This window comes from Oncorhynchus mykiss, chromosome 22 (assembly GCF_057628025.1).
Source record: "Oncorhynchus mykiss isolate SJ-2025 chromosome 22, ASM5762802v1, whole genome shotgun sequence".
Classification (NCBI taxonomy): Eukaryota; Metazoa; Chordata; class Actinopteri; order Salmoniformes; family Salmonidae; genus Oncorhynchus; species Oncorhynchus mykiss.
Genome location: NC_143043.1, coordinates 47,626,622 through 47,652,778, shown reverse-complemented (window position 1 = coordinate 47,652,778; position 26,157 = coordinate 47,626,622). Strand labels below are relative to the sequence as shown.

The window sequence follows — 26,157 nt, the reverse complement described above, 5'->3', positions numbered from 1 at the left end:
AGAATAGGCTTGTAGGAAATATGGACATTGTAAACATTTACTAGGTGAAAGAGAGTTAGCACCAATTTCACAAATGGTATTTAGTTCACAATAATGTCATTGCATTTATCTACATAATTTTAAATAAACTGTTTCACTTCATGTTGACTGAAGAGAAGACAGTTTGAGAGAAGGCACAGGAAGAGAGAACAGAGAGATCACAGTGGCCTGTATGTGTCCACAGGGATCCACGTCACCATAGAAGTCCTTTCTCTAGACGCATATTACAGTGATCTGGAGTGTCTGCATCATGCATGTCACAGTGAACCTCATCTGGCTTTGCAGAGCTGTAGCTGGGGCTGCTGCTGCTCTCCGCCATCTTTTTGTATGTGCCTTCACAGGTACACGAAGATCCTGCCCCAGGACAATATCATGGTGCCGAAACCCAGGAATAGAGTTAATTCCTTGGGGACTGATGGTGGTGAAATAGAGTATGCATATCCAGCCAGGCACACGAGGACAGGTTACCACAAGTTGTTGCATTAAATTTGCTGCATCCTTGACTACAAGGATTTTCAAGAACCCTCGGGAGAAGTGCAAGGAAGAAGTATTGTTGTGTGATAGATGGTGCTTCACTGTGGTCTAGATATAAGGGGGAATCTCAAAGGCTGGTGTAGTGTCTTCCCCAAGTAACCTTTTTGGACACATCAGAAATAACTAAATAATATCAAAAATTATGTTCTACGCGGTGGTGGTAAAATAAATGTGTCCCCAAAATATCTGCAAACACACTATAATCCATATTTGAAAACATTCCCTTTAACTGTACATTCACGCTTGAAAACATTCCCTTTATCCCTTTAACTGGACATTCACACTTGAAAACATTCCCTTTAACTGGACATTCACGCTTGAAAACATTCCCTTTAACTGGACATTCACGCTTGAAAACATTCCCTTTAACTGGACATTCACGCTTGAAAACATTCCCTTTGACTGGACATTCACACTTGAAAACATTCCCTTTAACTGGACATTCACGCTTGAAAACATTCCCTTTAACTGGACACTCACACTTGAAAACATTCCCTATATCTGAACACTCACACTTGAAAACATTCCCTTTAACTGGACACTCACACTTGAAAACTTCCCTTTAACTGGACACTCACACTTGAAAACAAATCTTTCAACCCTATCTTGTGCAGCTCAAATGAATCTGGAGCACTCCATTTTGCATGGACATTAAAACGTTGTTTTCTCAGGTGGTTTTCTGCCTCATTTATGTTTTGTGATAAAAAGATCATCTGCTACCTAGCAACATGCAAAGTGGTTAAGGTGAAAGTAAACTTCCTTGACCTTACCTGGTCACGCCACTAAAGCCACTGTGCATTTCATGGAGACGTCATGTTATCTTGATTGATAGAACCAGGTTACAATAGAAACAGGGGAATACAACTGGGTCCTACATTACAGTACAGCTAAGATGCAATTCATTAAATAAAAATGTAATGTATTTTTTAATTGGATGAATAAGAATATCTCCCTGTGTTGTAATATTTGACTAACCTGGGCCCCGGTTTCCCAATAGCGATGGTATTTAGTTTTAAGAGTGTTTTAACGCTCACAAGTACATTGTTGAGGCATGTGTCGATACTGATATGATCGAATCTCCATTCAAATTTGAACCCCTTACATTCATGGAAATAGGCCTGCAGTTGACGTCAGACGTTTACGTACACTAAGGTTGGAGTCATTAAAACTTGTTTTTCAACCACTCCAAACATTTATCGTCAACAAACTATAGTTTTGGTAAGTCGGTTAGGACATCTACTTTGTGCATGAGTAAAACATTTAAACGTGTTAACCCTCGCAAGGCTGCAGGCCCAGATGGCACCCCCAGCCGGGTCCTCAGAGCATGCGCAGACCAGCTGGCTGGTGTGTTTACGGACATATTCAATCAATCCTTATCCCAGGCGGCTGTTCCCACATGCTTCAAGAGGGCCACCGTTGTTCCTGTTCCCAAGAAAGCTAAGGTAACTGAGCTAAATGTCTACCGCGTGCTGTACAGAAACCCAGCCTAAAACCCCAAACAGCCAGCAATGCAGGTGTAGAAGCACGGTGGCTAGGAAAAACTCCCTAGAAAGGCCAAAACCTAGGAAGAAACCTAGAGAGGAACCAGGCTATGGGGGTGGCCAGTCCTCTTCTGGCTGAGCCGGGTGGAGATTATAACAGAACATGGTCAAGATGTTCAAATGTTCATAAATGACCAGCATGGTTGAATAATAATAAGGCAGAACAGTTGAAACTGGAGCAGCAGCACAGTCAGGTGGACTGGGGACAGCAAGGAGTCATCATGTCAGGTATTCCCGGGGCATGGTCCTAGGGCTCAGGTCCTCCGAGAGAGAGAAAGAAAGACAGAATTAGAGAGAGCATATGTGGGATGGCCAGTCCTCTTCTGGCTGTGCCGGGTGGAGATTATAACAGAACATGGCCAAGATGTTCAAATGTTCATAAATGACCAGCATGGTCAAATAATAATAAGGCAGAACAGTTGAAAGAAACTGGAGCAGCAGCACGGCCAGGTGGACTGGTGACAGCAAGGAGTCATCATGTCAGGTAGTCCTGGGGCATGGTCCTAGGGCTCAGGTCCTAGGACCTGGCAGAGAATCCCAGTGGAAAGAGGGGAACCAGCCAGGCAGAGACAGCAAGGGCGGTTCGTTGCTCCAGAGCCTTTCCGTTCACCCTCCCACTCCTGGGCCAGACTACACTCAATCATATGACCCACTGAAGAGATGAGTCTTCAGTAGAGACTTAAAGGTTGAGACCGAGTTTGCGTCTCTGACATGGGTAGGCAGACAGTTCCATAAAAATGGAGCTCTATAGGAGAAAGCCCTGCCTCCAGCTGTTTGCTTAGAAATTCTAGGGACAATTAGGAGGCCTGCGTCTTGTGACTGTAGCGTACGTGTAGGTATGTACGGCAGGACCAAATCAGAGAGATAGGTAGGAGCAAGCCCATGTAATGCTTTGTAGGTTAGCAGTAAAACCATGAAATCAGCCCTTGCTTTGACAGGAAGCCAGTGTAGAGAGGCTAGCACTGGAGTAATATGATCAACATTTTTGGTTCTAGTCAGGATTCTAGCAGCCGTATTTAGCACTAACTGAAGTTTATTTAGTGCTTTATCCGGGTAGCCGGAAAGTAGAGCATTGCAGTAGTCTAACCTAGAAGTGACAAAAGCATGGATTAATTTTTCTGTATCATTTTTGGACAGAAAGTTTCTGATTTTTGCAATGTTACGTAGATGGAAAAAAGCTGTCCTTGAAATGGTCTTGATATGTTCTTCAAAAGAGAGATCAGGGTCCAGAGTAACGCCGAGGTCCTTCACAGTTTTATTTGAGACGACTGTACAACCATTAAGATTAATTGTCAGATTCAACAGAAGATCTCTTTGTTTCTTGGGACCTAGAACAAGCATCTCTGTTTTGTCCGAGTTTAAAAGTAGAAAGTTTGCAGCCATCCACTTCCTTATGTCTGAAACACATTCTTCTAGCAAGGGCAATTTTGGGGCTTCAATCAATCAATCAATCAAATTTATTTTATATAGCCCTTCGTACATCAGCTGATATCTCAAAGTGCTGTACAGAAACCCAGCCTAAAACCCCAAACAGCAAGCAATGCAGGTGAAGAAGCACGGTGGCTAGGAAAAACTCCCTAGAAAGGCCAAAACCTAGGAAGAAACCTAGAGAGGAACCAGGCTATGTGGGGTGGCCAGTCCTCTTCTGGCTGTGCCGGGTGGAGATTATAACAAAACATGGTCAAGATGTTCAAATGTTCATAAATGACCAGCATGGTCGAATAATAATAAGGCAGAATAGTTGAAACTGGAGCAGCAGCACAGTCAGGTGGACTGGGGACAGCAAGGAGTCATCATGTCAGGTATTCCTGGGGCATGGTCCTAGGGCTCAGGTCCTCCGAGAGAGGGAAAGAAAGAGAGAATTAGAGAGAGCATATGTGGGATGGCCAGTCCTCTTCTGGCTGTGCCGGGTGGAGATTATAACAGAACATGGCCAAGATGTTCAAATGTTCATAAATGATCAGCATGGTCGAATAATAATAAGGCAGAACAGTTGAAACTGGAGCAGCAGCACAGCCAGGTGGACTGGGGACAGCAAGGAGTCATCATGTCAGGTAGTCCTGGGGCATGGGCTTCACCATGTTCGATTGAAATGTACAGCTGTGTGTCATCCGCATAGCAGTGAAAGTTAACATTATGTTTTCGAATAACATCCCCAAGAGGTAAAATATATAGTGAAAACAATAGTGGTCCTAAAACGGAACCTTGAGGAACACCGAAATTTACAGTTGATTTGTCAGAGGACAAACCATTCACAGAGACAAACTGATATCTTTCCGGCAGATAAGATCTAAACCAGGCCAGAACTTGTCCATGTAGACCAATTTGGGTTTCCAATCTCTCCAAAAGAATGTGGTGATCGATGGTATCAAAAGCAGCACTAAGGTCTAGGAGCACGAGGACAGATGCAGAGCCTCGGTCCGATGCCATTAAAATGTAATTTACCACCTTCACAAGTGCCGTCTCAGTGCTATGAGGGGTTCTAAAACCAGACTGAAGCATTTCGTATACATTGTTTGTCTTCAGGAAGGCAGTGAGTTGTTGCGCAACAGCCTTTTCTAAAATTTTTGAGAGGAATGGAAGATTCGATATAGGCCGATAGTTTTTTATATTTTCTGGGTCAAGGTTTGGCTTTTTCAAGAGAGGCTTTATTACTGCCACTTTTAGTGAGTTTGGTACACATCCGGTGGATAGAGAGCCGTTTATTATGTTCAACATAGGAGGGCCAAGCACAGGAAGCAGCTCTTTCAGTAGTTTAGTTGGAATAGGGTCCAGTATGCAGCTTGAAGGTTTAGAGGCCATGATTATTTTCATCATTGTGTCAAGAGATATAGTACTAAAACACTTGAGCGTCTCTCTTGATCCTAGGTCCTGGCAGAGTTGTGCAGACTCAGGACAACTGAGCTTTGAAGGAATACTCAGATTTAAGGAGGAGTCCGAAATTTGCTTTCTAATAATCATAATCTTTTCCTCAAAGAAGTTCATGAATTTATCAATGCTAAAGTGAAAGTCATCCTCTCTTGGGGAATGCTGCTTTGCGACAGTATCAAAAAGGAATTTCGGATTGTTCTTATTTTCCTCAATTAAGTTAGAAAAATAGGATGATTGAGCAGCAGTAAGGGCTCTTCGGTACTGCACAGTACTGTCTTTCCAAGCTAGTCGGAAGACTTCCAGTTTGGTGTGGCGCCATTTCCGTTCCAATTTTCTGGAAGCTTGCTTCAGAGCTCGGGTATTTTCTGTGTACCAGGGAGCTAGTTTCTTATGATAAATGTTTTTTATTTTCAGGGGTGCAACTGCATCTAGGGTATTGCGCAAGGTTAAATTGAGTTCCTCAGTTAGGTGGTTAACTGATTTTTGTCCTCTGGCGTCCTTGGGTAGACAGAGGGAATCTGGAAGGACATCAAGGAATCTTTGTGCTGTCTGTGAATTTATAGTACGACTTTTGATGATCCTTGGTTGTGGTCTGAGCAGATTATTTGTTGCAATTGCAAACGTAATAAAATGGTTGTCCGATAGTCCAGAATTATGAGGAAAAACATTAGGATCCACAACATTTATTCCATGGGACAAAACTAGGTCCAGCGTATGACTGTGACAGTGAGTGGGTCCAGAGACATGTTGGACAAAACCCACTGAGTCGATGATGGCTCCGAAAGCCTTTTGGAGTGGGTCTGTGGACTTTTCCATGTGAATATTAAAGTCACCAAAGATTAGAATATTATCCGCTATGACTACAAGGTCCGATAGGAATTCAGGGAACTCAGTGAGGAACGCTGTATATGGCCCAGGAGGCCTGTAAACAGTAGCTATAAAAAGTGATTGAGTAGGCTACATAGATTTCATGACTAGAAGCTCAAAAGACGAAAACGTCATTTTTTCTTTTTCTCGAGGCCATCAGACGGAGTGGCTGCTGCCAACATACTGACTCAACTCCAGCCACTTTAATAATGGAAATTTATGTAAAAATATATCACTAGGCACTTTAAACAATGCCACTTAATATAATGTTTACATACCCTGCATTACTCATCTCATATGTATATACTGTACTCTATACCATCTACTGCATCTTGCCATCTTTATGTAATACATGTATCACTAGCCACTTTAAACAATGCCACTTTTATGTTTACGTACCCATCTCATATGTATATACTGTACTCTATACCATCTACTGCATCTTGCCTATGCCGTTCTGTACCATCACTCATTCATCTATTTTTATGTACATATTCTTCATCCCTTTACACTTGTGTGTATAAGGTAGTTGTTGTGGAATTGTTAGGTTAGATTACTCGTTGGTTATTACTGCATTGTCGGAACTAGAAGCATAAGCATTTCGCTACACTTGCATTAACATCTGCTAACCATGTGTATGTGACAAATAAAATTCGATTTGATTTGCTTTGCATGACACAAGTAATTTTTCCAACAGTTGTTTACAGACAGATTATTTAACTTATAATTCGCTGTATCACAATTCCAGTGGGTCAGATGTTTACATACACTCAGTTGACTGTGCCTTTAAATAGCTTGGAAACTTCCAGAAAATGAAGTCAGGGCTTAGAAGCTTCTGATGGGCTAATTGACATAATTTGAGTCAATTGAAGGTGTACCTGTGGATGTATTTCAAGGCCTACCTTCAAACCAGTGCCTCTTTGCTTGACTTCATGAGAAAATCAAAAGAAATCAGCCAAGACCTCAGACCTCCACAAGTCTGGTTCATCCTTGGGAGCAATTTCCAAATGCCTTAAGGTACCATGTTCGGCTGTACAAACAATCGTACGCAAGTATAAACACCATGGGACCACACAGCCGTCATACCGCTCAGGAAATAGATGCATTCTGTCACCTAGAGATGAATGTACTTTGGTGCGAAAAGTGCAAATCAATCCCAGAACAAGAGCAAAGGACCTTGTGAAGATGCTGGGGGAAACAGGTACAAATGTATCTATATCCACAGTAAAACGAGTCCTATATCGACATAACCTGAAAGGCTGCTCGGCAACGAAGTAGGCACTGCTCCAAAACCACCATCAAAAAAGCAGACTACGGTTTGCAACTGCACATGCGGACAAAGATTGTATTTTTTGGAGAATATCCTCTGGTCTGATGAAACAAAAATAGAACTGTTTGGCCATAATGACCATCGTTATGTTTGGGGGAGGTTTGCAAGCCACAGAACACCATCCCAACCGTGAAGCACGGGGGTGGTGGCATCGTGTTATTGTGGTGCTTTGCTGTTTGCTCTCAGAAAGTTAAAGCTTGTTTGCAAATGGGTCTTCCAAATGAACAATGACCCCAAGCATACTTCCAAAGTTGTGGCAAAATGGCTTAAGGACAATAAAGTCAAGGTATTGGAGTGGCCATCACAAAGCCCTGACCTCAATCCTATAGAAAATGGGTGTGCTGAACTGAAAAATCCTGTGCGAGAAAGGAGACCTACAAACCTGACTCAGTTATACCAGCTCTGTTAGGAGGAATGGGCAAAAATTCACCCAACTTATTGTGGGAAGCTTGTGGAAGGCTACACTAAACGTTTCACCCAAGTTCAACAATTTTAAGGCAATGCTACCAACTTCTAATTCAAATAAAATCAAATCAAATTTATTCATAAAGCCCTTCTTACATTAGCTGATATCTCAAAGTGCTGTACAGAAACCCAGCCTAAAATCACAAACAGCAAGCAATGCAGGATATGACCCCATCCACCCACCTTGCCAAAGCACAGCCCCCACACCACTAGAGGGATATCTTCAACCACCAACTTATACAACTGAGACAAGGCGGAGTATAGCCCAAAAAGTTCTCAGCCAAGGCACAACCCAAGGGAGAGCGCCAATCCGGACAGGAAGATCACGTCAGTGACTCAACCCACTCAAGTGATGCACCCATCCTAGGGACGGTATGGAAGAGCACCAGTAAGCCAGTGACTCAGTCCCTGTAATAGGTTTAGAGGCAGAGAATCCCAGTAAAGAGAGGGGAACCGGCCAGGCAGAGACAGCAAGGGCAGTTCGATGCTCCAGTGCCTTTCCGTTCACCTTCACACTCCTGGGCCAGACTACACTCAATCATAGGACCTACTGAAGAGATGAGTCATCAAGAAAGACTTAAAGGTTGAGACCGAGTCTGCGTCTCTCACATGGGTAGGGAGACCATTCCATTGAGCTCTATAGGAGAAAGCCCTGCCTTCAGCTGTTTGATTGAGTGTCTGTAAACTTCTGACCCACTGGGAATGTGATGAAAGAAATAAAATATGAAATAAATCATTCTCTCTACTATTATTCAGACATTTCCCATTCTTAAAATAAAGTGGTGATCCTAACTGACCTCAGACAGAACATTTGTACTAGGATTAAATGTTAGGAATTGTGAAAAACTGTTTTTAAATGTATTTGGCTAAGGTGTATATAAACTTCTGACTTCAACTGTATATGGATAGGACCAAATTGAAATGTTTCTGACAGAAGAACTGCAAAAAGCATAAGCATGACCATGGTAGCAATTGAAAAATAACACTTTGGAGATTATTGGGATTATAGAGAAATTATCAGGCCAAAGGTGAGGAGACAACAGTTCTGTTACGGTGAGTGAATGAGGACCCAAGAGCGAATTAACTTAAACAGAGCTTCTTTAATAACCAAACATAGGTAGGCTCAGATAGACCGGCAGATTCCGACAGGACAGGACAAGGTTACAGCAAACATAACGATAGTCTGGTTCAGGCATGAAACACAACAAACAAGAATCCGACAAGGACAGGAACAAAAACAGAGAGAGATATAGGGACCTAATCAGAGGGAAAAAGGGAACAGGTGGGAAAAGGGGTGGATGAGGTAGTCAGAGGAGACAAGGAACAGCTGGGGGAAAGCGGGGGAGAAAAGGTAACCTAATACGACCAGCAGAGGGAGACAGGGTGAAAGGAAAGGACAGAAAGACACAACATGACAATACATGACAAGTTCACCTGACACAAGACTGAATCCAAACATTATTGTTGTTTTTTAAGTGCATTTTTACATTTACTGTACTAGTCACAGCACTTGTCAATAACGGAATCTGAAAATACTCTGGATACGTTCAGTAACATAATAATAATATTGATTGACATTTTGGAGTAGGTGCGAAAAAATGATTAAATGGGTTTGAGTTTGCTGTCTCCATGCGGTCACACACCTCTCTAAACTGCGCACTGTTCCTAAGTAATTTCAATGCACTTTTATGACTCAATGAAAGATCCTTCTGCTATAAGGTGATTTTTTTTAGCTCTCCTAGCTTTGCCATTGAAGAACTCAAGCAAGCTCACTCGACCTGGCCCGGGTGTCCTGGAAAGATATGGACCTCGTTCCGTCAGTAGAGGATGCCTGGTTATTCTTTAAAAGTGCTTTCCTCACCATCTTAAATAAGCATGCACCATTCAAAAAATTAACGAACTAAGAACAGATAAAGCCCTTGGTTCACCCCAGACTTGACTGCCCTTAACCTGCACAAAAACATCCTGTGGCATACAGTACTACCCATCATTGCGACCTGTATGCTCTCTTTGGCTGGCCCTTGCTACATATTTGTCGCCAAACCCACTGGCTCCAGGTCATCTATAAGTCTTTGCTAGGTAAATCCCTGCCTTATCTCAGCTCACTGGTCACCATAGCAGCACCCACCCACAGCACGTGCTCCAGCGGGTATATTTCACTGGTCATCCCCTAAGCCAACTCCTCCTTTGGCTGCATTTCCGTCCAGTTCTCTGCTTTCAATGACTGGAACGAATTGCAAAAATCACTGAAGCTGAAGTCTTTTATATCCCTCACTAACTTTAAGCATCAGCTGTCAGAGCAGCTTACCGATCATTGCACCTGTACACAACCCATCTATAAAATGCCCATCCAACTACCTCATCGCCACATTGTTATTTATTTTTTTGCTCCTTTGCACCCCAGTGTCTCTACTTGCACATTCATATTCTGCATCTTCTGCACATTCATCTATATCTCCAATCTTTAACTGCTAAATTGTCATTATTTTGCCACTATGGCCTATTTATTGCCTTACCTCCCTAATCTTACTTCATTTGCACACACTGTAAATAGATTTTTCTATTGTGTCATTGGCTGTACGTTTGCTTATCCCATATGTAACTCTGTGTTGTTTGTGTCGCACTGCTTTGCTTTATCTTGACCAAGTCTTAGTTGTAAATGCGAACTTGTTCTCAACTGGCCTACCTGGTTAAATACCTTTTGGGGCTTCATAGCAAAGGGTGTGAATACATACGCATGCTATAGAAGAAAAATAAATGCACACCTATTAAGACGAGGTGCTGGCTAGCGGAGTAGAACACTTGAAAATAAAAGAGAGCCGCACACTCTAGGAGCTCAGATGCAAACATTTAATTATCAACGTTTCGACAGCCAAGCTGTCTTCATCAGGGTACATACGCATGCACCACTCTTCCGTTTTATTTATTTTTTTACATTTTTTGAAACAAGTTATTTTTAATTTCACTTCACAAATTTCACAAATCACAAATGGACGATTTTCTGTATGTCCATTACATGAAAACCCCCCAAAATCTATTTAAATTAATTGCACACCTCACAGGTATGATTGTATGAATCAACAGATTTGAAGTCAAATGGCGAATTGTTCACCTTGCAATGGAATCGGGGGCTCTGACCTATGCGGAGAAGTGGATCAGCATCTACCCAGACCTGAGTGCCTAACTGCTAAAACAGAGTGTGATCTACAATGAGGTGAGATTCCAGCTACGCAAACTAATATGATGCAGCACTCAGCATAAGAAAATAATGAGGACACACCTTCAAGTGAATACAAGGAACATTATTACTATTATTGCTAAGTATTGGACTCTGCTATTATTATATTGCCTAACACAGTGATGACACCGCACTAAGTAATGAACAATGGAAAATATATTGAGGTGTCACATGGACTGGGGCAGCTCCCTTTTGGGGTTACTAGCTACTGCTAAGGAGAGATGGACCGTCCCATATGACTGCACAATTATAAATGTTTTGCTTGATCACTGTCCCCCTACGTTTAAGCTCTTCAATTTATCTCCCAAGGAGGACAGCCTATAGCCTATGATGAATGATTGTAAGATCTAAAATATAGACTACATTTCTTGCAAATACCCTCTTATTTTTTGTAAATAGTATGGGGCACTTAACTTCTTATGGCTGGGGGGCAGTATTGAGTAGCTTGGATGAATAAGGTGCCCAGAGTAAACTGCCTGCTACTCAGGCCCAGAAGCTAAGATATGCATATAATTAGTACATTTGGAAACACTTTGAAATTTTCTAAAACTGTTTGAATGATGTCTGTGAGTATAACAGAACCCATATGGCAGGCAACAACCTGAGAAAAAAATCCAACCAGGAAGTGGGAAATCAGAGGTTTGTAGGTTTTCAAGTCTTTGCCTATCCAATATACAGTGTACAATTTGGTCCGATTGCACTTCCTAAGGCTTCCACTAGATGTCAACAGTCATTAAACCTTGTTTCAGGCTTCTACTGTGAAGGGGGAGAGAATAAGAGCTGTTTGAGTCAGGTGTCTGGCAGAATGCCATGAGCTCAGTCTCGTGTGCGCCCGTGAGAGTTAGCCTCGTTACTTTTCCTTTCTAAAGACAAAGGAATTGTCCGGTTGAAACATTAATGAAGACAGTATTGATTAAAAACATCCTAAAGATTGATTCTATTCATCGTTTGACATGTTTCTACGAACTGTAATATAACTTTTTTGACTTTTCATCTGAACTAAGCAATCGCGCATTGAGCATTTGGATTACTGGGCTAAACGCGCTAACAAAAAGGAGGTATTTGGACATAAACGATGGACTTTATCAAACAAAAAAAACATTTATTGTGGAACTGGGATTCCTGGGAGTGTATTCTGATGAAGATCATCAAAGGTAAGTGAATATCTCTAATGCTATTTCTGACTTCTGTTGACTCTACAACATGGCGGGTATCTGTATGGCTTGTTTTGGTCTCTGAGTGCTGTACTCAGATTATTGCATGGTGTGCTTTTTCTGTAAAGCATTTTTGAAATTGATACAGCGGTTGCATTAATTCCATGCATAACACTTGTATATTTTATCAATGTTTATTGTGAGTATTTCTGTAAATTGATGTGGCTCTCTGCAAAATCTCTGGATGTTCTGGAAGCAAAACATTACTGAACGTAACGCTCCAATGTAAACTGAGATTTTTGGATATAAATATTAACTTTATCGAACAAAACATACATGTATTGTGTAACATGAAGGCCTATGAGTGTCATCTGATGAAGATCGTCGAAGGTTAGTGATTCATTTTATCTCTATTTCTGCTTTTTGTGACTCCTCTCTTTTGTTGGAAGAATGGCTGTGTTTTTCTGTGACTTGGTGCTGACCTAACATAATCACATGACATGCTTTCGTCGTAAAGCCCTTTTGAAATTGGACACTGTGGTGGGATTAACAACAAGTGTATCTTTAAAATTGTGTATAATACTTGTATGTTTGAGGAATTTTAATTATGAGATTTCTGTTGTTTGAATTTGGCGTCCTGCACTTTCACTGGCTGCTGTCATACCGATCCCGTTAACGAGATTTCAGCCCGTTAACGATCTCTTTTATAATATTATCTACACCTTGTAATTGACAGCCTACAGCTGTCAAATTAAATTTAAGAATCTCCTAAAAGAGCCACAAGATGGCATTTCAATGTTTCATTACTACAAAATTCTACATTCTGTGATCAATTTGAAATTAAACTAAACTAATTCGTAATTATCACTACAAATTTGGTCGATAACCCCCGGATTCTATAGGATGCTACTGAACTTTCTACTAAAAACTATGCAACTGCATTTGCATCTGGCTTGTCAAAATCACATTTAAAGATCAGAACAGAATTCACAAGGCTATCCAATTTCTCTTTTGCTATTTTTATTTTATTATCCATGGAACCCCGGCCGAGGCAATTCGTCAATTGAAGGAAACAATACACATTTACCTAAAACCTACTGATCACTTAATCTCATTATACAAGGATCATATTTTACAATATCTAGACAATGTATCTCAATTGCTCAATGTAATAAACAATGTAAATTCACCTTAATCTCAAGTTACAAAATGTATCTAACCATATCAGCCCTACTTCCTCTCAAGACCCCGATGGAGGACTCCATCTCTACTTATGGAATCCCAAATCTTTCCCATTTTAAATATTTGGGAGTAGATATATTTCCTTCATTAGATTAAACCTTTGCCAGAAACTTTAACAGAACGCTCAAATCAATTCAATCCGACCTCAGTAGATGGACTAACACCCTAGTTGCTTTAACAGGCAGAATATGTATTGTCAAAATGAATATATTGCCAGGGCTGCATTTCTGTAGTTCAATGGTATTTTTGGTATTTTATTAGGATCCCCATTAGCTGTTGCAAAAGCAGCAGCTACTCTTCCTGGGGTTCAACACAAAACATGACACATAATACAGAATGACATAATACAGAACATCAATAGACAAGAACAGCTCAAGGACAGCACTACATACATAAAAAAAGGCACATGTAGCCTACTGTACATATCAATGTATACTCTCCTCAACTCTTAGCCAAGAGAGACTGGCATGCATAGTATTTATATCAGCCCTCTGATTACAATGCTTCCCATGTCTCCCACATCTGGTTATTGGGATAAAATCCATAGTGCGGTTAAAAATGTATTTGGCAAGGTAAGTGATCCCAGTTAAAATGAACAAACTTACAAAGAGGCAAAGACGTAAGAGGACTATCCATACCAAACCTTAAATTGTATTTCCAGGCACAAGAATTCTGCCCCATCCTAAATTGGTTTAGACATGATTCATCCGTTCCCTGGCTAAGTATATTTAGAAATGAGGTGTTTCCTATTGCCCTGAAAGAGGTGGTCTTCAGATATATCCCTTAAACAATGTACACTACACTTTGGTCCTATTATTGCTCCTACAATCTCTATTTGATGCTTTATTTGAAAAACTATGTAAATTAGAACAAAAATGGCACATGCCCATACTCCAACATTTCCCAATAATGCCTCAAGATCTGGAGCGCGGCCTTTTGCATCTCCTCATCTGATCCAAATGTGGAATCTGTACCTTTGCAGATATCATGGACAGTAATGGTTTATTCCAAGATTTGAAAGACACACACATTTCCAGGCAACACCTATTTTCTATATTTACAACTTAGGTCAGCTATGCTGGCCTATGGAGTCCCTTGGGGAACCCAATTACTGAACCACTTTGGAAAGCTCGCATTTCGAGCTAGCCAAAACTCTTAAGGATCGGACCCTTTTTTTCAATTTTCGCCTAAAATGACATGCCCAAATCTAACTGCTTGTAGCTCAGGCCCTGAAGCAAGGATATGCATATTCTTTGTTTGTGTAAATATGAAAGGATTTTGTATTTTTTGTACCATCATCTTTGAAATTCAAGAGAAAGGCCATAATATATTATTTCAGCCCAGGTGTAATTTAGATTTTTGTCACTAGATGGCAGCAGTGTATGTGCAAAGTTGTAGACTGATCCAATTAACAATTGCATTTCTGTAAAAAATGTTGTATCAAGACTGCCCAAATGTGCCTAATTTTTTTATTAATATACCTTCTCAAGTTCCAAAAATGTGCACTCTCCTCAAACAATAGTATGGTACTCTTTCACTGTAATAGCGTAGTTAGGTTAACAAGAATCTAAGCTTTCTGCCAATATCAGATATGTTTATGTCCTTGGAAATGTTCTGACTTACAACCTCATGCTAATCTCATTAGCCTACATTAGCTAAACCGCCCCATGGGGGACCCACCGATCCTGAAGAAGACTTACTAAAAAAGTATGGTCCATAGATCTAAATTAATCTTTATACCAAGATGGCGTAGCAGTGAAGACGTGTTTTGTTTGTGTCTCGTGTACTTCTGTATTTTTCGTATTTTTTTGTATATATATATACAATATATATATATATATATATTTCAATTTTATTTTAAATCTCTTTTCTATTTTTAATTCGATTATACCTTCCGGTAACCTGCCTCACCCAATGTGATACGGTATCGCTATTATTTTTAATTTTAGAACCCATTCAAGAACCTCCAGAAGCTAACCAGCTAATTAGCTATTCAGTCATTGTTAGCCACTGCTAGCGGCATTTACCTTCTGCACAGATACCAGCCCTGTTCTTAGCCTGGATAATACTAGCCAGTCTACTAGTATCGGACTGTCTCTCCACAACAACGCCAGATTCCTGCCGTAATCCCTGGACCACTACTTCTGATCTTTACAGCTAACAGCTAGCTAGCTCACCGTGGCACCCAGTACCGAAGCTATCCCTGAGGCCCACCTTCCGGCCTACTCAGCTGTTCACCCGAACCCCACTCATACACGGCTAGAGCCCGATACTCCACCGGATCCTTGCTGTAAACTCTGGACCTTGGCACCGGATCACCGCTGCTACCGATTGGCTATAGTGGCTAACGCCAATGCCACGAAGCTAGCACCAGTTAGCCGTGAGCCAGGCGCATCTCCCGGCCAGCAAACTAAATTCTACAATACCTCTTTCTCCATCTGGCTTGGATTCTCTGTCGACACGGCGCCCCGCCGCACCACCACGACTGGTCTGCCGACGAATACTCCATCCGCTGTGCCTTCAACCGGCATCCGTCGGAGGGCTACTAACTTTAAACGCATTGTCGCCTGCTAGCGTAGTGGTGGGTTCCCTGTTCCATCTACTGCTGCCCCATGGACACTATGATCACTTGGCTACATAGCTGATGCCTGCTGGACGGTCCAATAATCACGGTACTCCTTTCTGTTTATTTATTTTTTATCTGTCGACCCCAGCCGCAAACTCAGGCTCTGTGTGTAGTTAATCCGACCCTCTCTGCCTAGTCAACCCCATTTTACCTGCTGTTGTTGATTTAGCTGATTAGCTGTTGTTGTCTCACCTGTTGTTTTAGCTAGCTCTCCCAATCAACACCTGCAATTACTTTATGCCTCGCTGTATGTCTCTCTCGCTGTATGTCAATATGCCTTGTATACTGTTGTTCAGGTTAGTTATCATTGTTTTAGTTTACAATGGATCCCCTAGTTCCACTCTTCATACCCCTGATACCTCCTTTGTCCCACCTCCCATACATGCGGTGACCTCACCCATTACAACCAGCATGTCCAGAGATTCAACCTCTCTTATCACCCCACCATACCCCTGTCTGCGCATTATGCCCTGAATATATTCTACCATGCCCAGAATTCTGCTCCTTTTATTCTTTGTCCCCAACGCTCTAGGCGACCAGTTTTGATAGCCTTTAGCCGCACCCTCACACTACTCCTCCTCTGTTCCGCGGGTAATGTGGAGGTAAACCCAGGCCCTGCATGTCCCCAGGCACCCTCATTTGTTGACTTCTGTGATCGAAAAAGCCTTGGTTTCATGCATGTCAACATCAGAAGCCTCCTCCCTAAGTTTGTTTTACTCACAGCTTTAGCACACTCTGCCAACCCTGATGTCCTTGCCCGTGTCTGAATCCTGACTTAGGAAGGCCACCAAAAATTCTGAGATTTCCATACCCAACTATAACATTTTCCGTCAATATAGAACTGCCAAAGGGCGAGGAGTTGCAGTCTACTGCAGAGATAGCCTGCAAAGTAATGTCATACTTTCCAGGTCCACACCCAAACAGTTCGAACTACTAATTTTAAAAATTACTCTCTCCAGAAATAAGTCTCTCACTCTTGCCGCCTGCTACCTGTTAGGTGACCTAAACTGGGATATGCTTAACACCCCGGCAGTCCTACAATCTAAGCTAGATGCCCTCAATCTCACACAACTCATCAAGGAACCCACCAGGTACAACCCTAAATCTGTAAACAAGTGCACCCTCATAGACATTATCCTGACCTACTGGCCCTCCAAATACACCTCCACTGTCTTCAACCAGGATCTCAGCGATCACTGCCTCATTTCCTGTATCCGCTACGGGTCCGCAGTCAATCACTGTCAAACGCTCCCTAAAACACTTCTGCGAGCAGGCCTTTCTAATCGACCTGGCCCGGGTCTCCTGGGAGGATATTGACCTCATCCCGTCAGTTGAGGATGCCTGGTCATTCTTTAAAAGTAACTTCCTCACCATCTTAGATAAGCATGCTCCATTCAAAAAATGCAGAACTAAGAACAGATATAGCCCTTGGTTCACGCCAGACCTGACTGCCCTCGACCAGCACGAAGACATCCTGTGGCGGACTGCAATAGCATCGAATAGTCCCCGCGATATGCAACTGTTCAGGGAAGTCAGGAACCAATACACGCAGTCAGTCCTGAAAGCAAAGGCCAGCTTTTTCAAGCAGAAATTTCCTGTAGCTCTAACTCCTAAAAGTTATGGGACACTGTAAAGTCCATGGAGAACAAGAGCACCTCCTCCCAGCTGCCCACTGCACTGAGGCTAGGTAACACAGTCACCACCGATAAATCCATGATAATCGAAAACTTCCACAAGCATTTCTCAACGGCTGGCCATGCCTTCCTCCTGGCTACTCCAACCTCGGCTAACAGCCCCCCCCCCCCCCCCGCAGCTACTCACCCAAGACTCCCCAGCTTCTCCTTTACCCAAATCCAGATAGCAGATGTTCTGAAAGAGCTGCAAAACCTGGACCCGTGCAAATCAGCTGGGCTTGACAATCTGGACCCTCTATTTCTGAAACTATCCGCCGCCATTGTCGCAACCTCTATTACCAGCCTGTTCAACCTCTCTTTCATATTGTATGAGATCCCCAAGGATTGGAAAGCTGCCGCAGTCATCCCCCTCTTCAAAGGGGGAGACACCCTGGACCCAAACTGTTACAGACCTATATCCATCCTGCCCTGCCTATCTAAGGTCTTCGAAAGCCAAGTCAGCAAACAGATCACTGGCCATCTCGAATCCCACCTCAGCCACGCTCAAGGTACTAAACGATATCATAACCACCATCGATAAAAGACAGTACTGTGCAGCCGTCTTCATCGACCTGGCCAAGGCTTTCGACTCTGTCAATCACCTAATTCTTATCGGTAGACTCAGTAGCCTCGGTTTTTCTAATGACTGCCTTGCCTGGTTCACCAACTACTTTGCAGACATAGTTCAGTGTGTCAAATCGGAGGGCATGTTGTCCGGTCCTCTGGCAGTCTCTATGGGGGTGCCACAGTGTTCAATTCTCGGGCCGACTCTTTTCTCTGTATATAGCAATGATGTTGTTCTTGCTACGGGCGATTCCCTGATCCACCTCTACGCAGACGACACCATTCTGTATACTTCTGGCCCTTCCTTGGACACTGTGCTATCTAACCTCCAAATGAGCTTCAATGCCATACAACACTCCTTCCGTGGCCTCCAACTGCTCTTAAAAGCTAGTAAAACCAAATGCATGCTTTTCAACCGTTCGCTGCCTGCACCTGCACGCCCGACTAGCATCACCACCCTGGATGTTTCCGACCTAGAATATGTGGACATCTATAAGTACCTAGGTGTCTGGCTAGACTGTAAACTCTCCTTCCAGACTCATATCAAACATCTCCAATCTAAAATCAAATCTAGAGTCGGCTTTCTATTCCGCAACAAAGCCTCCTTCACTCACGCCGCCAAACTTACCCTAGACTTTGGCGATGTCATCTACAAAATAGCTTCCAATACTCTACTAAGCAAACTGGATGCAGTTTATCACAGTGCCATCCGTTTTGTTACTAAAGCACCTTATACCACCCACCACTGCAACCTGTATGCTCTAGTCGGCTGGCCCTCGCTACATATTCGTCGCCAGACCCACTGGCTCCAGGTCATCTACAAGTCCATGCTAGGTAAAGCTCCGCCTTATCTCAGTTCACTGGTCACAATAGCAACACCCACCCGTAGCAAGCGCTCAAGCAGGTGTATCTCACTGATCATCCCTAAAGCCAACACCTAATTTGGCCGCCTTTCCTTCCAGTTCTCTGCTGCGGGTGGGTTTTGCAAAAATCGCTGAAGTTGGAGACTTTTATCTCCCTCACCAACTTTAAACATCTGCTATCTGAGCAACTAACCAATCGCTGCAGCTGTACATAGTCCATCGGTAAATAGCCCACCCAATTTACCTACCTCATCCCCATACTGTTTTTATTTATTTACTTTTCTGCTCTTTTGCACATCAGTATCTCTACCTGTACATGACCATCTGATCATTTATCACTCCAGTGTTAATCTGCAAAATTGTAATTATTCGCCTACCTCCTCATGCCTTTTGCACACAATGTATATAGACTCTTTTTTTCTTTTTTCTACTGTTATTGACTTGTTTATTGTTTACTCCATGTGTAACTCTGTGTTGTTGTCTGTTCACACTGCTATGCTTTATCTTGGCCAGGTCGCAGTTGTAAATTAGAACTTGTTCTCAACTAGTCTACCTGGTTAAATAAAGGTGAAATAAAAAATAAAAATATAATACAAAAATCTGAAAAACCCTTTAACTGGAGCAGGATATGTAAAAATATTACCTTGGCGTCCCGTAATCCGAATCATCAAGCTCTAAATTTTAAGTTTAGTTGGCAGCAGCTAGCCTAGTGGTTAGAGCGTTGGAATAGTAAACAGAAAGTTGCAAGATAGAATCCCTGAGCTGACAAGGTAAAAATCTGTCGTTCTACCCCTGAACAAGGCAGTTAACCTACTGTTCCTAGGCCATCATTGAAAATAAGAATTTGTTCTTAACTGACTTCCCTAGCTAAATAAAGGTTAAAAAAAAATTTGCAGAGTGTATATAACACCAAGGAAACATTTTACGATAAAATTGGCCCCAACTCCTAACTGGCGACTGTGTCCCCTAAATCAAGTAAGCACATTTCTTCCTATGATGTGAGTGTCCTGCAGTTGCATATTTCTGGGACAGAGTTACAAAATTCATTTTGAAGTGCATGAATGTAGATATTCACATGTTGGATGGATGGATGGATGGATGGATGGATGGATGGATGAATGAATGGATGGGTGGGGTTGGATGGATGGATGGATGGGTGGGGTGGGGTTGGATGGATGGATGGATGGATGGGTGGGGTTGATGGATGGATGGATGGGTTGGGTTGGATGGATTGGTGGGTTTGGATGGATGGATGGATGGATGGATGGGTGGGGTTGGATGGATGGATGGATGGATGGATGGATGGGTGGGGTTGGGTGGATGGATGGATGGGTGGGGTTGGATGGATGGATGGATGGATGGATGGATGGGTGGGGTTGGGTGGATGGATGGATGGGTGGGGTTGGATGGATGGATGGATGGTTGGGGTTGGGAGGTTGGCTCTCTTATTTTAGTTTATTTTCCTTTACATACTAAATATAAACTCTTTAATACAATCATAATGATCAATACTGTCCTTTTTTTCTAAATGTTTTATTTTCTTTTGGAGTGGCAGCCTACAGGTAAATACGATATTAACTGAGTAGCAAATTATGTGTCGGTTGTCCCTTTAACCCCCCACACACCCAACAAAGAAATCACAGAAAAATATATAAATGTGGTCACAAAAAAAAAGAGACACAATAAAATGTTCCACAACTACAGTTCTGACATCGAAGCAATTTAATGTTCTGGCTTTGTGATTGAATTAGGTCAGATTCCATTTTGTACCCTATTTACCATAACAACGTTTGGAGGAAGACGGGACGTAGTTTCACACCACGTAATGAATGTTTCTACTTCATCAGAATACACAGCACCACCCATCCTTGGTCTGTACATGCTTATACACACATGTACCAACAAATGCAAACACACATACCGTATTCAAAGCCCCAAAAAATGTGTGTGAACGGAAGAAAGAGAATGGTTGTGATAGAGGTTATGTAGCACGGAAACATCTGGAAAATATGAATTATTTTTCAAAAAGAATGTTTGGTTTTATTAAACATATATTCATAATATACCTGTACAATTATAGCCATACAAAATTGGCCCTCAAAGTAATCACAATATCAACAAGTACAAATAGGAGTCTCAGAGGTGAATTATAACTTGCTTTCAAGGACACTTTAATTTGAAAGAAAAATGTTTTCAGGCAATACCTCAGCCAATCTTATTATTTTGTGACGGTGTGTATATGAATTGTTGCTCATGAAAGAGTTTTACGTATGAATTTTCATTCTCTGTTTTTATTGTTTCTAAACTGTCAAACTGGGTAATTTTGCACTGATGATACTTTCCCTCTTCATTTTAGGTGGAAAATAAAACTAAGCTGAGCATCCACATCCATCATCCAATACCAGTAAACACTAATCACCTTATAATGTAGATCTAACATAGGGATACTGTTGACAATCAGTACAAAAGCAATGAATTACAAACTTCAAATAAGAAATAAGATATAAAATGGTCACCAATGCATGACCAGGATCAAAGGTGTGCCAGAACAAATGGCTGCTTGAGGAAGCAATCCAAACGAAACAATGAAAAGTACCAAGAAAAGACAAAGAGCTTATGAGAAGATGAGGAACAACTAAAGCTTTGTATATGGCAGCTCTTTGAAGACTCTTCTAACCCTTGGCCGGCAGCCACTTGAGTGGGATGTGATGGGTTGGTTCTCTTGCTAGGGGACAGCTAGCAGATGTTCCAGTCAGCTGGGTTCTTTTTACATTCTCTTCCTTGCAGCAATACAAAGCATCCTAGCCTACGGCATAGAAACCTCAAGAACATTGGGCAGAAAGAACAATGATTTTCAATTTTCCAAAGAAAAATGTAGGAAACCGGTCCAGGCACCTGTCTCTTGTATTGATGTAATTTTTAAATGGCTTTATTTATGGATTTAATGAAATTTAAATATATAACTTTTTGTATTTAATCTTAATTAATCACTGCATTATCAAGATCAGTAAAACAATACTTATCTTATTCCAATGTGTCATTTAATATTATGTTATCTAAGAAGGCCTTTGCATTGAGCCTTTTCAACCATTCCCAGAGCACTGCACTGCGGTACTGTAATTACCATCAAAATGGTGGCTGAATAGTCTCCCTGCCCTCTGAAGGCAACCCACTCTGTATTGACCCTCTGTATTACATCAATGGCACAGATGTGAAAGCTGTTGAACTTCTCGTCCTTTTCGTAAGTATTTGAAATGGAGTAAGTGCATCTGTGTGTAGTTTCTGTGCGTCGGGAGATTTCTTCCCCACACGACAGTGGGATAGTTTAATCTTGGCCATCTACACCATTGTGGCTTTTTCCCATAACATTGCCCACTCTTCCCATAACATTGACCACTCTTCCATAACATTGACCACTCTTCCCATAACATTGACCACTCTTCCCATAACATTGCTCAATCTTCCATAACATTGCTCAATCTTCCATAACATTGCTCACTCTTCCATAACATGGCCCACTTTTACCATAATATTGACCACTCTTCCCATAACATTGACCACTCTTCCATAACATTGCCCACTTTTACCATAACATTGAATATTCTAATCTTTCCAGACTCTTTGTATTTCTGTCATTGGATAAATCCATTGCACCATATCCATATGCTTCAATCTCTTATGGCACTGTTTTCCTGTCCCATCACCACCATTTGTGAGCCGGCCGGTCAACATATTTGCAGCTACAAGTCCCGTCCTACGGAGTATCTACACAGAAACGGGAAGAAATTCCCCATCAGGATATTCCCACAGTTCCCTAAAGGAGAAGGAATTCTTAATTTCTACCCCAGAGGAGGGAGGAAAAAGGCTGCCTCCTCCTGTGCAGACAGCTAGACAAAACAGAAGAGAGGTAAGCGGCGATGGCTAGAAGGCTTGGCTGGACACTGTGGTCAGATATAGTACTCCCTGTTGTCCCTGAGGGTGGAGCTATGACTGTCATGGAGGTGGCACTCTGTCCTGTAGGCTGGTTCTGCCTGGTAGGCTGCTTCTCTCCGGCAGGCTATTTCCAGGTTGGTTTGGTGCTCCTTCTCCTTGATGCTGGCGTCTCTCCGGGCCTGCCGGTGCTGGTACAGGAAACGGGTCATCACCACCACTACACACAGAGTGATGAAGATTACTGCTGACACCACACCTGCGGGGGAGCAAGGGCAGCCATTTTAGTTATAACATCTGAGGGGGGCTGGGGTCATGACTCATATCATGGTACGTCTCAATTTATTAGAAATAAGTTATCCTGGACTTAAAAATGCACTATGCAGAAATCGCTGCGCCATTACCTGGTTGCTAAAATTTGAATAGTTTGCTTAATAGTCCCATTGCACTGTTTATTCCCCCCTATTTTTCTACATGTATATAGCTAGTTGTGTGTCCAGCACTTTTGAACTGTATATGTGACAAAAACAAGCAATTATAGTGTATCATCATTGTACCATCTACACTGCTGTGAAACCTATTTTCCATAACCAAAAATAATTGTATTTTCAGCTGTTTGAAGCTGGTGTACAAAACTGGAAGTAATAGATGCAAAAACGTAACGAAAGAATGGGAAGCATAGAAATAGTGCACATAGAACATATCTACCAGTTACACATTGCAGCTTTAACAATGAGGAACCCAATTCACAAAACACTTCAGAGGGACAGCCATTGTGAGGTAAGAGAGTGAGAGAGAGAGGAAGAGAGAGAGAGGAAGAGAGAGAGAGGAAGAGAGAGAGAGGAAGAAAGACAGTGAAACAAAGTGACATCTGGGACTAGTTTCATATTAACACCGAAACAATAAATTAAGATAAAATAGAGAAACAAACCTCCTATGACTGCCGAGTCATGCAGGCTGATATTATCTTTGTTTGTTTTCGCAGCTTGATCTGGCAGGGAAGAAAGGCCCATTCATTATCTTTCAGTAATGAGTGAACGAGCTGTGCAGCAAAATGGATGTTCCTCAACAGGGTGTATGTGGCAGAAGATAACTTATTTGTTTAACTGCGTAAACAATGAAAAACAAAAGTTCCATCAGGCTGGCAGGCTTCAGCTCATTGTCGACTCATTCGTGATTCATCTGAAATGTAATAATGATGCTTTAAGCAGGAGGCAAGACTGGGAACATCCACAATCGATTCCACACAGCTCCAAATGGCTTCCGCTGTGAAAGCTGAACAGCTGTGGCAGAGTAAAGGAACTAATTTACTTGTTTTATCCAGTTAGCTGAGTGGAGACTGTGTTTTACAACAGCAGCACTTACCTGAGAGTGGGTGTGAGGTTGTTGAGTCAGCCGGAGCCCCACAGTTAGACTCCACCAGGTGACCCCGTACACTGACCAATGAGCTGCCACGGTTCAGTAGCGCTGCCTTCAGTGGAGCCATGTGATTGAACTGGACGGACGACAGGCAGCCAATGAAGCCCTTAGATCCTGCCTGCATCACTTCCTCATCAACATTTTCACCTCCTGTTATACAGAATTAACATTGAAGCATTATAGCAGCAGTCTCCCACTAAAAACTACAAAACATACTTCATGATGTACAAATGAGTCATTGGGGAAGATATGTATGAAGAGCATTTTTAATAGATCTTCATTAGAGCGGGAAAGAGAGGGAGAGGAGGTGAGAGAGTTTGCTTTCTGTCTAGGTTATTGTTTAAGACATTTCTGTGTTTTAGGTCCCATCAATTAATCTTTATTCAGCCTTTATTAGGTTCACCATTATTTCCCTCCGGAATTAAATATACATGTTTCTATGGCAACAGCAGTGAGGGATATAAAAAATAATCATCCTTCAGCAATGATGGTCAAAATCTTTAAATCTGCAATTACAAAAGCTGTTCTGAGACGGGGTATGAACATTTTGGGAAATTGTTATGAGCATTTGAACATTAAGTCAAAAACAGAACATGTGAAAAACCTAAACTTCTTCAGTATCATAGTATGGTTCCACTAAATGGTCCTCCACCTTCCATTATTCAAAATAGCTCCTTGCATGGCAGTAGAATTTAATTGGAAGGCTTACCGACGACTATGCCCAAAGTCAAGGATCTGATTAAGATCAACTCTGCATCAGATGACAGGGTGTACTTCCTGTGGATGTCCTGGTCGATCTGGTGGGAAAGTGAAAGATAATCAAATAATAAGGAGGATTACAGGAATTACAAATCCATTTTACATTTCAATACATTATGGATTGAGTATTCTTTCATTTAAATGGCTGCCGTTTACTGTAGTACCAATGCACTCTCATAGGGGTATACATTTGTTAAATGTTTTTATTTAAACTTTATTTATCAGGGAGTCATACTGAGACAAAGTCTATTTTACAGATGAGCCCTAAATGACATAGATGACAGAAAATATACACATCAAAATGTAAATACAAAAATGCAAGCAGAAAGAAAAACACGGTCATAAAGAACAAACACATTGATCAGTAATAAGGTCCTCAATCAGCTTTCTGAGTTGACCTAGAGGCAGCATAACAAACACCTTCATCAGTAATAAGGTCCTCAATCAGCTTTCTGAGTTGACCTAGAGGCAGCAGAACAAACACATTGATCAGTAATAAGGTCCTCAATCAGCTTTCTGAGTTGACCTAGAGGCAGCAGAACAAACACATTGATCAGTAATAAGGTCCTCAATCAGCTTTCTGAATGGACCTAGAGGCAGCAGAACAAACACATTGATCAGTAATAAGGTCCTCCTCAATCAGCTTTCTGAATGGACCTAGAGGCAGCATAACAAACACCTTCATCAGTAATAAGGTCCTCAATCAGCTTTCTGAATGGACCTAGAGGCAGCAGAACAAACACCTTCATCAGTAATAAGGTCCTCAATCAGCTTTCTGAGTTGACCTAGAGGCAGCAGAACAAACACCTTCATCAGTAATAAGGTCCTCAATCAGCTTTCTGAGTTGACCTAGAGGCAGCATAACAAACACCTTCATCAGTAATAATGTCCTCAATCAGCTTTCTGAATGGACCTAGAGGCAGCATAACAAACACCTTCATCAGTAATAAGGTCCTCAATCAGCTTTCTGAATGGACCTAGAGGCAGCAGAACAAACACCTTCATCAGTAATAAGGTCCTCAATCAGCTTTCTGAGTTGACC

The 26,157-nt window shown here is 41.9% G+C and overlaps 1 protein-coding gene and 1 long non-coding RNA gene across 3 annotated transcripts in view; one reads left to right on the top strand and one right to left on the bottom strand.

Moving 5' to 3' along the window:
- LOC149972874 (uncharacterized) overlaps window positions 1–26,157 on the top strand; it is a 390,242-nt gene that overhangs the window by 354,430 nt on the left and 9,655 nt on the right. The window contains exon 3 of one of the 2 annotated variants that reach the window (XR_016490677.1): window positions 10,732–10,864. The exons of the other annotated variant lie outside the window; for it this stretch is intronic. This is a non-coding gene — a long non-coding RNA (uncharacterized LOC149972874). Of the gene's footprint in view, window positions 1–10,731; window positions 10,865–26,157 lie in introns of those variants that run through there. 2 annotated transcript variants of the gene reach the window in all.
- Window positions 20,715–26,157, bottom strand: part of LOC110501889 (contactin-associated protein-like 5) — a 128,754-nt gene continuing 123,311 nt past the window's right edge. Inside the window, exons 21-24 of the mRNA XM_021579744.3 lie at window positions 25,066–25,153; window positions 24,303–24,506; window positions 23,869–23,928; window positions 20,715–23,196 (exon numbers count right to left, since the gene is read on the bottom strand). Coding sequence (XP_021435419.1) covers window positions 22,955–23,196; window positions 23,869–23,928; window positions 24,303–24,506; window positions 25,066–25,153 — 594 coding nt within the window. The 3' untranslated portion in view covers window positions 20,715–22,954. The remainder of the gene's footprint in view (window positions 23,197–23,868; window positions 23,929–24,302; window positions 24,507–25,065; window positions 25,154–26,157) is intronic.